The sequence below is a fragment of the Ornithorhynchus anatinus genome, chromosome 1, assembly GCF_004115215.2.
Source record: "Ornithorhynchus anatinus isolate Pmale09 chromosome 1, mOrnAna1.pri.v4, whole genome shotgun sequence".
Classification (NCBI taxonomy): domain Eukaryota; kingdom Metazoa; phylum Chordata; class Mammalia; order Monotremata; family Ornithorhynchidae; genus Ornithorhynchus; species Ornithorhynchus anatinus.
Genome location: NC_041728.1, coordinates 68,845,654 through 68,859,505, shown reverse-complemented (window position 1 = coordinate 68,859,505; position 13,852 = coordinate 68,845,654). Strand labels below are relative to the sequence as shown.

The following is a 13,852-nucleotide window of genomic DNA, read 5'->3' as shown; positions in this document are numbered from 1 at the left end:
GGGGTTCCTCTGCTGAGGTGAGGGGAGGGTCCTCCACTCCCTTCTCACCCCTCAGCAGCGGAGCTGGGAAGCCACATGCCTCTTGGGCCTGGGTGTGCTCAAGAAGCTGAGGCGAAACAGTCACCTGAAGGAGAGAGAGATTTCAGTCAGCGGCTGGGGAAATTTGGGGCAAATCAATGTTAAAACTTCCAGGACAGAGGGCAACAGATTTCCAGGGTTTTTTTTCTTTTCGCCAGGATAGAGAGCCTGGCCCTTTATTTCTCAAAAGGACCGATCTGGCCTCGAGAGAAGGGTAGGGAAGTCCAGATCAAACTGGAGCTGTGCTTCCCTATCAGCGAGGGTCATAAGGAAATTTCAGAGAAGACATGGCACTGGGCCAGCAAAGAAGTGGCTGAAAGAGCAGATAAGCTCGGAGAGGTGAGCAGGGTTATGGTGATAAAGTTTAAAACAGTCACTTGGGATGTGGGGAGAGATTGGGAGTCAAGGAGTGGTAGAGGGAGGAGAGCTGAAGCAAGAGAGGAGAAAGCCTGGAGCCCAGTTGCTGATGAAATCAAGTGGGTGTCCATAGATTTGAGGGGGAGAGATCACAGATAAGATAAGGCCCCTGCGAGTCAAAGGTGCCGCGTATTTAGCCAACAGTCTAGTGCATTATGGGTGTTACTGGAGCTGCAAAGTGAGGTTCATTGTGTTTTCGTCCCACATTGCTTAAAAGAGCATTTTTGAAAGTGGCAAGACTGGAGAATGACAACAAAAATCACCTTTCTGACTTCTTGCGCCTCTGTCTCCTTATGCACTCCCAAACCCACCCCCTCGGCAGAATACTCTGCTTTTCTGGTTTGTCGTCTTCCTCGCCCGCCTCGGCTCTTCTCCCTCTTATTAATCATAATAATTATGGTACTTAAGTGCTTACTATGTGCCAAGCACTGTTCTAAGCACTAGGGTAGATACAAGCTAATCAGGTTGGACACAACCCCTGTCCCACATGGGGCTCACAGTCCTAATCCCCATTTTACAGATGAGGGGACCGAGGCCCAGAGAAGTGAAGTGATTTGCCCAAGGTCACACAGCAGACATGTGGCGGAGTCGGGATTAGAACCCAGGTCTTTCTGACCCACAGGCCCATGCTCTATCCACTAAGCCACGCTGCTTCACAAACCACCCAGAAAGTCTCCCTCTCCACTACTGTGCCCCAAATAAATAACCCTAAGCCAAACAGGCCTTCTTTCGGAATGCCATACTGAGGGAGAGGGTTTGTGTGTTCTCTGGGAGGGTTTCTTGAAATGCCAATCCTCATTAAAGGCAGAAGCTGCTCAGTGTTCTCGTTAAATATCCTGTGGGCTGTGGGACACGAACGGTGTCCAGCCTGATTATCTTGTAGCTACCCCAGCAGTCAGTACGGTGCCTGGCACATAGTAAGCACTTAACAAATACTATAGAAAAAGAAAAGATGGGATGTGCCCAGCTAGAGAGGCAATGCTTTCCTTCCCTTTTCTTTCCCCACTGTTCCTCCCCTTTTTCTGCTTGTAGAAGCACTGTGGCTTGGTGGAGACAGAGGACCTGGGTTCTAATCCTGACTCTGTCAATCACATGCCTCAGTATCGTCATCTCTAAAATCGGGATTAAATCCTATTCCTACCCAAACTGGGTGCCCTATGTGGGACAGGGACTGTATCCAATCTGATTAGCTTGTAACTACCTCAGCACTTAGAACAGTGTTTGACACATAGTAATTACTTAATGAATACCATTATTAATGATAATAATTATAATGGTATTTGTTAAGCACTTATTATGTGCCCAGGCACTGTACTAAGCTCTGGGTGGATACAGGCAAATCGAGTTGAACACAGCCCCTGTCCCACATGGGGCTCAGTCTCAATCCCCATTTTACAGATGAGTTAACTGAGGCACGGAGGAGCGAAGTGACTTGGCCAGGTTCACACAGCAGAGAAGTGGCGGAGCGGGGATTAGAACCCATGACCCTCTGACTCCTGGGCCCATGCTCAATCCACTGCACCATGCTGCTTCTGTTATTTTTGTTGCTATTATCATTATTATTACATCTTTGACAGGTCAGCTGCCCCTTTGGAGGGCAAGGGCCGTGAGCACGGGGATGCCCTCTGGGTTAGAGAATGCTCCCTGCTCCACTCCCAACTTCCGCCGTCCCTCCTGACTTCTGCCTGGCAGGCATCTGGAACGCCGGTCAGGGGCGGAGTAGTTCCAGGCGGGCAGGACGGGGGCTCCGGGGTCCTGACTTCATATCTTCCGTTCTGAAGTCCGAGTGCCGGGGTCGCGTGAACAGATGGCACTCGCCTTGCCGGATGGTTTGCAGGGCCCTCTCTTGTCTGAAGGGCAGGAAAGAGCTGTGAGTTTTATCTGTGGAAAACAGAGATGTGGGCAGTTCTCAGCTCTGGAGGGACTGAGCCGGGGAAGCCCGGGGAGGAACCGCTGGGCTAAAGTTCTTCTCCTAAGCCTTGCCCTCCCCTAGAGAGCCCAGTCAACTCCTCCCTTGCCTACTCCCTGCCCCTCAGCTGCTGGGGCTATTTTTAGGTGGGGCAGAGACAGATGAAATAATGAAGTGGGGGAGGGAGAAGTGTTCGGAGGAGTTAGCAGTCGTCGCCTCAGGGAGGGCTTGGGAGTGGAAGGGGCCTTCACAGATGTCCCTCTGCCCATTGGGTAAAGTGGCCTTCGGCACAAGTTAGCCAGGAAGAACAGTGTAGCCTAGTGGAGAGAGCACAGGCCTGGGAGGGAGTCAGAGGACCTTGGTTCGAATCCCAGTTCAGCTACTTGCCTGCTATGTTACCTCAGAAGTCACTTCGCTTCTCTGGGCCTCAGTTTCCTCATCTGCATATTGGGGATTAAGGACTTTTTCTCCCTCCCCCTCAGACTGTGAGCCCCTTTTGGGTCATGGTCTGTGTCCAACCTGATTACTGTGTCTACCCCAGCGCTTAGTCTAGTGTTTGGCACATTGTAAGCACCACGATTATTAGTATTGTTATTAGCCCTACTCAGCCTGCTACCACAGGTGAGGTGAATTGGTCATTTTACTAAAATGCTCTACACACATCTCCCCACTCCTCACAAAGCTTCAGTGGTTACCCATTGCTCTCTACATCAATCGATCCGCCTTATTTATTGAGCAGTTACTGTGTTCAGAGCACTGTACTAAGCGCTTGGGAGACTACGATATAACAGAGCTGTTACACACATTCCCTGCCTACAGTGAGCTTACAGTCTAGAGGGGGATAGAGACAATAATATAAATTATGGGTATATACAAAAGTGCTGTGGGGCTGAGGGAGGGGTGTATACAGAGTGCAAATCCATGTGCAAGGGTGATGCAAAAGGGAGCGGGAGAAAAGGAAACGAGGGCTTAGTCGGGGAAGGCCTCTTGGAGGAGCCATGCTTTTAATAAGGCTTCGAAGGTGGGTAGAGAGATCGTCTGCTTCATTCCAGGCCAGAGGTAGGGACTCTACCAACCAACGTTAGCACTTAGACTCCAGTTGTGTTCTTGTCCGGCTCCATCACACATCTATGGGTTCTTGGGCAAGTCACTTCACTTCTCTGGGCCTCAGTTATCTCATCTATAAAATGGGGATTGAGACTGTGAGCCCCACATGGGACAGGGACCGTGTCCAACCTGATCTGCTTGTAGGTACCCCAGCATTTAGTACGTTTCTTGGCACATAATAAGCGTTTAACAAAAGCCACAATTAGTATTATTATTTTAATACACATCCCCAGCACTTATGGACATATGTTTATTCAATTATTTATCCTGATTACTCTGTTTACTCCCCTGTGGTCAAGGGACATGACACTTCCCTATATTCATCCTACCTCCCAGCCCCACAGCACCTATGTACATATCTGTTATTTATATTAATATCTGTCTCCCTCTCTAGACTGTAAACTCATTGTGGGCAGGGAATATGTCTGTTTATTGCTATATTGTCCTCTCCCAAGTGCTTAGTATTTTGCACACAGTAATCACTCAATAAATATGACTGAATGAATGAATGAACTTGCTTGTTTTGTACTATCTCAGCATTTAGTTCAGTGCATTATACCCAATGGGCGCTCAGATACTATATTACTCCTCTGTCCTATTTTATCCATCTATTTCTCCATCTATGCCCAGCCCACCCTCTTCATTCTTCTCAAGCTAATGCTGAGGTGAAATGAGTAATGGTCTAAGGTTCTTGGAGAGTAACCTTTCTGAGGCAGGCTTTCTTGATGGGTTAGGGACGGTGAGATCCGAAGGTTCTTGTTGGGGTCCCCTGCCTCCGGATATTGGGAGGAGAATGTCTGTTTCTTGAGCTGGAATAGCTTTTAGAAAATTAATTGTAGGAGTGGTTGAGAAGATAGGTGAATCAATCAATGAGTAGTCTATCCGTTGCCCAATTGTACTTTCCAAGCGCTTAGTACAGTGCTCTGCACACGGTAAGGGTTCAATAAATGCGATGGAATGAATTTATTGAGCGCTTATTGTGTGCAGAGCACTGTACTAGGCACTTGGGGGAAAACAACAGAGTTGATTGACATATTTCCTGCCCAGAGGGAGCTCTCCAGTTTAGATGAAGTATTCAGCAGTCAACTGTTACTACACTGAAAGTTTGGAGAAGCTAAGGGCCCACCAAGATGTTTTAGTTCCTGCTAAGCGAGGAGGAATTTTTGAGATTATTTCATAGGAAGCCAGTTCTAGTTCGTTCCCTCCACGTCTGGCTGACCTCAGATGTTGGACGCCTTTTCTATTTCCTTATAGCTCTCCATATTCCTCCGTTTCACGATGCTACGCTTTATGCCCGGCACAGAAAAGACACGCAAGCTCAAAATGCTAGACGGGAGCAAGGAACTAAAGGGAAATAATATTTGCTCTCCCATTTCCTCTTAAATTAAGAACTCATTTGATGGAGTCCCATGCTTGTAATGTTGATAGCAGTTTATCTGAAGGAAGCTGATCTGTGAAGTCCTGGAAACAGAGCGGACAGGCAGGAATCGACGTTTAGTTCTAAAGTGTGCCCTAAAACCCAGGTCGTTGAGCCTAACCGGCCCTTGTAGAGAGTGAACCTTTCACTCAGGAAGCAGCGTGACCTCGTGGAAAGGTTACAGGCCTGGGAGTCAAAAGACCTGGATTTTAATCCCGGCTCCACCACTTGTCTGCTGTGTAACCTTGGACAAGTCACTTCACTTCTCAGTGCCTCAGTTACCTCATCTGCAAAATGGAGATTGCGACTGCAAGCCCCATGTGGGACACAGACTGTGTCCAACCTGATTAACTTGTATCCATCATCGCGCTTAGGACAGTGCCTGGCACATAGTTAATATATCATTTTAAAAATCCTGTTTACTGAAGAAATAACTGTCATAAAGGTTAACGTCTCTTCTAGACCAAACACTCCCTGTGGGCAGGGAACGTGTCTCCCAACTCTGTCGTATTCTCCCGAGTGCTTAGTACAGTGCTCTGCACACAGTAAAAACTCAGTAAATACCATTGATCGAATGATTGCGGGCTGGAGGTGCCAGGACTATTGCTTTCTGCTTTTTACCGTGAGAATTAGACTGGGCAGACTACGGAGAGCCAGCTAATGATCACCTGCTTTGTGTCTCCGACAGGCGTTCCCGCGTTTCTGGAAGCGGTCTGTCGCTGAGGCTGTCTCCCCTGGCATGTGCGCTGTGTCTGGAACCTTGGGAAAGTTTCTAGTGGAGCCCCTCACACGTGACCAGACTCCTGTCCACTGTGGACTTCCAAAGGCCCCATTCTGCATCTGAGAAAATAATGTGACCCCCGTGAACTTTTGCAGACCTACCAGAGGGGAAGTGCTCACTCTGAGAAGAAAGTGGCTCTTTTCCCTTCCTCTCAGAGCAGACTCTCCTCAGCTCTGAACGTTCAAAAATGCCAGCCAAGACCCCGATTTACCTGAAAGCGGCCAACAACAAGAAAGGGAAGAAATTCAAACTGAGAGACATCCTGTCTCCGGACATGATCAGCCCTCCTTTGGGAGACTTCCGGCACACTATCCACATCGGGAAAGAGGGCCATCACGACGTCTTCGGCGACATTTCGTTTCTCCAAGGCAATTACGAGCTCCTGCCCGGAAGTCGGGAGGAGAAGACGAGAATCGGCCAGTTCCCGGCACACAACGAGTTCCTGAGAGCCAACAGCACCTCGGATTCTGTGTTTACGGAAACCCCCTCGCCCGTGCTCAAAAACGCCATCTCCCTGCCGGCCATCGGCGGCTCCCAAGCCCTGACTCTGCCCCTGCTGTCCCCTGTGACATTTAACTCCCAGACGGACACCTTGGCCGCTGGCAGGTTCCCGAGACTGATTTGCGAGCCGGTCGCTGAAGAGAAGCTTCAGGAGAAAAGCCGACCGGGGGAGGACGCAACGCCGCGGCGGGCCGACGCGCCGTGGAAGCCCAACGGCACCGCTTCCCGGTACAGTAACGGACGGGACAGCCCCTCGTCCACCCTCTCCGACCAGTACGCCGACTGGCTGAACGACGAGCTCTCGGACGACGGCCCCCTCCCAGGAGGCCTCGGGAAGGGCAAGTCCGAATCGGAGCCGTCCCTTTCCGAGATGACCGGCTCGCTCCTCTCGCTGCAGCTCGACCTTGGGCCCTCGCTGCTGGACGAAGTCCTGAACGTCATGGACAAGAATAAGTCGTAGGACCGACGGCCCTGATGCCCCCACTCCATCCCCGCCATGCAGCTCGGGGGGACAGGAGAGCAGCCACGGCAGACAAAAAACAGAAGGCCGAAAAGCATAGATTGAAAAGAGGCCTCACCGACTGTTTTCCAGTGGTCTGACGGGTTTTCTTAAAGAGTGTTACGACAAAAATATTTTTTTACTTATGTATTTCACATTTGCAATCTGGTAAAACTCTCCCGGCGAGAAGAGGAAACGAGTCTGACCCGGTTTCTCGCCAGGTTGGATGAGCTCTGGCGTTGGTGGGTGCACACGCCACACACACGAGGAATCCGGCTCGGGCCGACACCAGCCGACTCGCTCGCTTTGAGGAAACCTTTCCGTGCTCATTTTTCCCCAAGATTTCCAGCTGGGCTGTGTGCAGAATGAGGGATGGCACGCTCTTACTTTCACCATTATTTAACATCCGGGCCTCTCTCTTGAGAGGTGGACCGTATCTCTGTTGCGCCTGCACGCCGATCCTGCAGGGTCGAAACTCTTGCTCTGCCTTGCTTATCGAACACAGCCTTCCTGCTGTTCATCAATCGTTCATTGTCAGTCTGTGGGTGCTTACTCTGTGCGGGGCACTGTACCGAGCGCTTGGGAGAATACAGTGCAACTGAGTCGGTAGTCACGTTCCCTGCCCACAACGAATTTCCAGTCTGGATATCTCTATCTGCAGATTTGGACTGTCGGGGACCTGTGGTGATGATGGCACAGGCGGAGCATTTACTGTAACTAAATTATTTTTAAAGTTGAAATATATTTTTATGTGCCTTTGGCTTTTTATCACAGAGTCTACATTTTATAGGGATTGCATCAACAAGTTGTGGTTTGGCTCGTGTCCACTGATGGTCCGTTGTAAATTTTGTGTGCACGCGCGCGTGTGTGTTTGAGACAGCAACTCGTAATACTCAACTTTACCTTTGTCTATATATATCATAAATGCTTATCTGCCAAGGACGGGTTGGGATGTTTAAAGAAGGCACCGGTTACTCACGAGGCTTCTGCCGAGATAGGCGGTGACACCTTTATGATGTTTTTGGAAATGGGGATGGTTCAGTACATCCTTGCAGTGCGTAGGTACTTCATGCAACACAATAAAGAGTTAATGTTGAACAGTACCCTCCTTTTTGACTATAAATATGCAGGGAGGGCATGAACTATTTGCTGTGGATCCAGCTCCCACGAGAACCTCATTTGAATGAATAAAACAACCAGCTTTGCTGAATTGAGTTTTCGTATGTGTGTGGAAGAGTAGGCAGAGAATGACAAAGGACAAGTGTAAGTTCTGTTTGCCTGAGTTCACATCGACATGAGCCAGAACCCTGAGGAAAAACTACGCCCTCTTGGACACCAGAACTCTTGCTGACAGCTCCAATTAGAGAAGAAAATGGAGGTACCGGCCCCACGCCCTTGTTATATACGAGGTGATGGATCACCCCCCCACACCCAAATCCCCAATCCCGTCACCCCCTACCCTGCCTTTCCCCAAACTCTTCTCAGCTCATCTCTGATGGCAAACCATCATCATTTTCACGCTGTCGATGCTTTTTGAGAGCGGGCAGAGAAGAGGAGGCTTTGGAGCAGGGGCCCCTGCCACTACCTGGTGGGAGTCCAGAGATTCCTTGGTTGATTGGTTGGTTGAAGAGGACAGGAAGTGTGAAGGCCAAGGACAGGAGCGTATTTTCTTCAGCACCTCACCCTCCTCACCCTCCTCACCCTGCTCTACCTACGCTACCCAATCCTCCCAGCATTTTTATCTTTTTAAACCCAGGCCTATCAGTTGAAATGACCCTCGGGGCTTTTGTAGTAGATGGTCAAGACAACCAAGAAGGAAGTGAGGAAGAAGAGCTGGATTCTTTGTCCTTTCTATCTCACGGTTTCTGTTCTTCCTACTGGCTTCCCCCAACAGCAACTATCCCCGTGCTCATGACTGAAAACAGACATTTCTGAGACCCAAGTCACTGACAGCATTGATGAGTCTGACTGGAAAGAGTGCTCTTGATTATCCAGAGGCTATTTGAGGTCTTGCCGTCTCTGCGTCCTGCCACCTCCTTTTTTCCATTTCCCGGCTTGAGGGAAAGGGGAGAAATGAAAATAATCTAGCCACTTTTGCTCCCTAGGAACAGCATTGAGGAAAGGTAAGGAGAGGGAATAGAGTGAAGCTCCTGGCTGAAAGAATTGTCGTATTTAGCAAGTGCTTAATGTGCGTCAAGCGCTGTACTAAGCACGGGAGGAGATGGAAGATAATTAGGTTGGACATAGTCCCTTGTCCCACATGGGGTTCACAGTCAAAGTAGGACAAAGAAGAGGTATTGAATCCAAATTTTACAGATTAGGAAACTGAAGCCCAGGGAAGCTAAGTGACTTGTTCAAGGTCACACAGCAGGACAGTGGCAGAGGTGGAATTAGAACCCAGTTCCTCTGACTCTCTGGCCCCTGCTTTTTACACTAATGCCCTGCTGATTCTCTGAGGAATTTTGGCCAGATGAGAATTGCAGTTATCGACATTTTCACTTTTCACGGGTATAGAGTTATTTTTTTAACCAGCCAAATCCTGGGCAATCTGGTTAGGCTCTCCATGCCCAAGTTCCTGACAGCTTTTTGTTTCTAGGTTTTATCCTGCTTTGTCAGACTCTAGCGACTAATCCTCTTTCAATTTGAGGAGCCAGGTGCCTTCATTATCCTGTGGTTTACCTGCAAGGAAGTGCTTAAACCAATTCCTGCATTCCTCCCCACAATTAACCAACTAGCTGCAAGGCCAGGTTACTATCTCTACCAAAAGCAGAATGCATCTCTGCAGGATTTCCCTAACAGAGCCCAAGGAGCCACATGGGAATCGCAAAGCCTAAATCGAGACCAATGTCTAAAATAAAATGGGCGATGTATTATGTACTTTAGTGACACTGCAGTTTTGTGAAAATAAACAACCTCATAGGAGCCGATCAGATATCACAACCCAACATGTTCTTTGAGATTATGTGATAAACATCTAAACCGTTTTGAATTTGAAAGTCAAGGAGGACAACTCTCACCTGACTTTTCCAGAGAGCCTGTTGCCAGGGTCCTAGGCTGGATGGGACACTGGTCTAATATAGTGTTTAAGCAAGTGCTTAGGGGCATATATAATTAAATTGACCTCCAAGGGCTCACCCTCTTCATTTTATAACCCCAGGCCTCCAGGAGGAAAGTGGGAAGCAGCCAATAACCTCGTTTCACCAGTGACAAGATTGGCACGAGACAAGCCAGAGTGAGATTCCTGATTCCCAAAGAGGTGCTCTATCTAGACCAAGACCAAGCAAGTCTCAAACCCTATTAAATTTCAAGGTGGTATCTTCCCACTGATTATGTTTGAGATCATAGAGAAAATGAAAATTGAAAAATTCAGTTACTACCCCTGGTTTCAGGTGGCCCAGTGATTTCATAAATGGCACAGAGGGAAGTCCTGGCTATAAATCTATTATTATTATATTAAGTGCTTATACTGCATCAAGCACTGCTCTACGCACCAGGGTAGATATAAGTTAATCAGGTTGGACACAGTCCTTCCTGGGGCTCACAGTCTAAGTAGGAGGGAGAACAGGTATTGTATCCCTATTTTACAGATTCGAAAATTGAGGCGTAGGGAAGTTAAGTGACTTGCCCAAGGTCACATAGCAAACAATTGGCAGAGCTGGGATTATAACTCAGGTCTTTTTACTCCTAGGTCCGTGCTCTTTCCACTAGCCAAGCTGTTTCTCAATCGATTGGGTATGCTGAGTTTGCTGTGTAAAAGTGGGTGAAGGATAAGGTGCAAAACTTTCTTGCCAAAGCATTCTTTTTTGTTCTTCACCCGGGGCTGAATCCAGCGGCATTTTGTGGAGAAAAATCCCTTGTAACTATAGAACTGGACCATCTATGGGTAGTCCCAAAATCTGGTCTGAGCCAGCTAATGAACTAAATAGGTTTCCCACAGGATCCCATTTCTAACATCAGTCCTGCCTAAACTGGATCTAAGAAACCAGGGCAAAGAAGAGGAGGGTGGCCCTATTAGCCCACTATTCAGAGCTCACTCAGATTTAACTGGAGACATAGGCAGTCCTTTAATAATAATAGTAATTATAGTATTTGTTAAGCACTTACTATGTGCCAAGCACTGTTCTAAACACTGGGGTAGATACAAGGTAATCAGGTTGTCCCATGCGGGACTCACAGTCTTAATCCCCGTTTTATAGATGAGGGAACTGAGGCACAGAGAAGTGAAGTCACACAGCAGACAAGTGGCAGAGCCGGGATTAGAGCCCTCATCCTCTAACTCCCAAGCCCAGGCTCTTATAATAATAATAATGATATTACTCCCTCATTACTATTATTATTAAAGGACTATCTATGTCTTTAGTTAAATCTGAGTGTGTCCACCAACTCTCCCAAACTTTTAGCACAGTGCTCTACACACCGTAAGCACTCAATTAATGTAACAGCATGGCCCAGTGGCAAGAACACGGCCTTGGGAATCAGAGCATGTGACTGCTGTGTGACCTTGGGCAAGTCACTTCACTGCTCTGGGCCTCAGTTACCTCATCTGGAAAATAGGGGATTAAGACTGTGAGCCCCATGTGGGACAGGAACTGTGTCCAACTTGATTAGCTTGTATCTATGCCGGTGCTTCAGAACAGTGCCTGGCACATAGTAGGAATTTAACAAATGCCATAAAAAAAAAAGTGGCAGAACCAGGAGGACCAGGTCCTCTGAATCCCAGACCTATGCTCTTTCCACAAAAAGTCACTTAATAATAGCCCATTGTTGGGTAGGGATTGTCTCAGTTGCCGAACTGTACTTTCCAGGTGCTCTGCACACAGTAAGCGCTGAATAAATACGATTGAATAAATGAATGAATAATACGTAACATAACGGGGACCCCTCCCAAGGTCTGTCCAACGAGCTTACCTTCTGTAGCTGGGTAATATATCCCTACTTAGTCCCAAAGCTAAAATAGGCTGTGGGAGGATCCCGGCTGAATTCCCAGGGAGTCATCACTTTGGGGTAAAGATTTTATACAGTGCAGAGTGGCATGCAAAGGAACGTTAGCTATGTCTGCTTCCTGAGGGGCCCGGCCTAGAGCGGTGGGTGTTTGATGGGCATTTCTGTCCTCGTATCGGACAATTACTCTCCCCCGCTTCAAAGCTTTATTGAAGGCACATCGCCTCCAAGAGGCCTTCTCTAAGCCCTCTTTTCCTGTTCTTCAACTCCCTTCTGCGTCGCCCTGACTTGCTCCTTTTTATTCCTTCCCCTCCAAGCCCCACAGCACATATGTACAGATCTGTAACTTATTTATTTATATTAATATCCGTCTCCCCCTCTAGACTGTAAACCCATTATGGGCAGGGAATGTGTCTCTTTATTGTCACATTGTACTCTCCCAAGCGCTTAGTATAGTGTTCAGCACACAGTAAACGCTCAATAAATACGATTGACTGACTGCTCTCGATCATCTTCCATTATTTCTTTAAGGTGGCCTTGCAGGGAGTCTGCCTCCAAAGACCGTCCATAACCTTCAACCTTGGAGGGCCGGAATCTGTTATCAATCAACCAATCCGTAGTATGTATTGAGTACTTACCGTGTGCAGAGCACTGTATTAAGCGCTCGGGAGGTTACAGTATAACTCTTCTACAACCGTTCTTGGAAACGAGCCGTCACCGATGATGGATCAAACCATATGTCCTGTCCAGGGCAGAGCCGAGTTTACTATTCTGCAAGTCACGACCTGCAAACAGAGTTAGCGGCTTCAGGCCAGAGCGAGGCTCAATCCGGTTCAGAAAAGCAGGTGTTCGGGTCACCGTGAAATACCTCTTGGGGTATGTCATGAATTGTGCATTAGCGGGCATTTACCTCACACTCTCTGTCACTTCAAGCTGTCAAGGACTCAGAAGGGTCAAAGGAAACCAATCAGCTTCGTCCAAAGAGGTCTTAGCCTAGTGTTTCGTTCCCTCCCCCAAATATAAACCTAGAAAAGCGCTCTTTGGAGGAGGGATGATGAAAACACCTTGATTAATCAAATCACTGCACACGTCTTCCGAGTTTCAGATGTAGGGCAGACCTACAGGGTGCACACAGTCCAACTTTAAAGAAGAAATACCGGATATACTTAAGTCTGCTAGGTGCCTGCCTCTTTAAAACTATCATTTCCTCCCCTGCCCCCACTCCACCACCCAGGAACCCGAAATTGTGCACTTAGATGAGTTCCCAGTGATGGTTTGGACTCACGGGTATTTTGGAGGGATAAAACACGGGAGACTTGAGCTAGGATGACAGGAGAAGTAGGTACCTAAATTAGCTAATAATAGTGACTGTGGTATTTGCTAAGTGCTTACAGTACGCCCAGTACTGCATTTGTTACAATATAATCAGGACAGACACAGTCCCTAATCTGCATGGGGCTCACAGTATAAGGGGAAGAGAGAATACATATTTTATCCTCATTTTACAAAAGAAGTAACTGAAGAAGAGAGAAGTTGTGACTTGCCCAAGTTCACCCTATACCTCAATTTCGTCTATCAGATCACTGCCCCCTTGCCCATGCCCTTTGTCTGACCTGGAATTCCCTCCCTGTCTTATCTGCCAGACCACCCCTCTCCAAGTCTTCAAAGCCCTCCAAAAAGCATATCTCCTTCAGGAGACCTCCCCTGACTAGGCTTTCACTTCTCCTATTCGCCCTTATTCAATCATTCAGTCGTATTTATTGAGCGCTTACTGTGTGCAAAGCACTGTACTAAGCACTTGGGAAAGTACAATATAACAATCGATATATCCCTTCTGCATCGCCTACAAACTTGGGTCCATAACCCTTAAGAACTCGATATTCACCCCATTCATTCATTCATTCATACGTATTTACTGAGCACTTATTGTGTGCAAAGCACTGGCCTAAGAGCTTGGGAGAGTAGAATATAACATCAGACACATTCCTGCCCATAACGAGCTCACATCCTGACAGCACTTATGTAAAACCCAAAATTGATTTTGATATCTGTCTGCCCCTTCTAGTCTCTAAATTTCCTCAATTTAATTCAATTTAATCGTATTTATTGAGTGCTTACTGTGTGCAGAGCACTGTACTGAGTACTTGGGAGAGTACAATTCAACAATAAACAGTGACATTCCCTGCTCACAACGACAATATT

General features: G+C 47.7%; 1 protein-coding gene across 3 annotated transcripts in view; it reads left to right on the top strand.

Annotated features, from left to right (window-relative positions):
* The window catches only part of CDC42EP3 (CDC42 effector protein 3), a 31,268-nt gene extending 23,349 nt beyond the window's left edge, over positions 1-7,919 (top strand). For all 3 annotated transcript variants that reach the window (XM_029070334.2, XM_039912253.1, XM_029070341.2), the window contains one exon: positions 5,617-7,919. In XM_029070334.2, coding sequence (XP_028926167.1) covers positions 5,897-6,670 — 774 coding nt within the window. In that variant the 5' untranslated portion in view covers positions 5,617-5,896 and the 3' untranslated portion in view covers positions 6,671-7,919. The remainder of the gene's footprint in view (positions 1-5,616) is intronic.
* Positions 7,920-13,852: the final 5,933 nt, after the last annotated feature.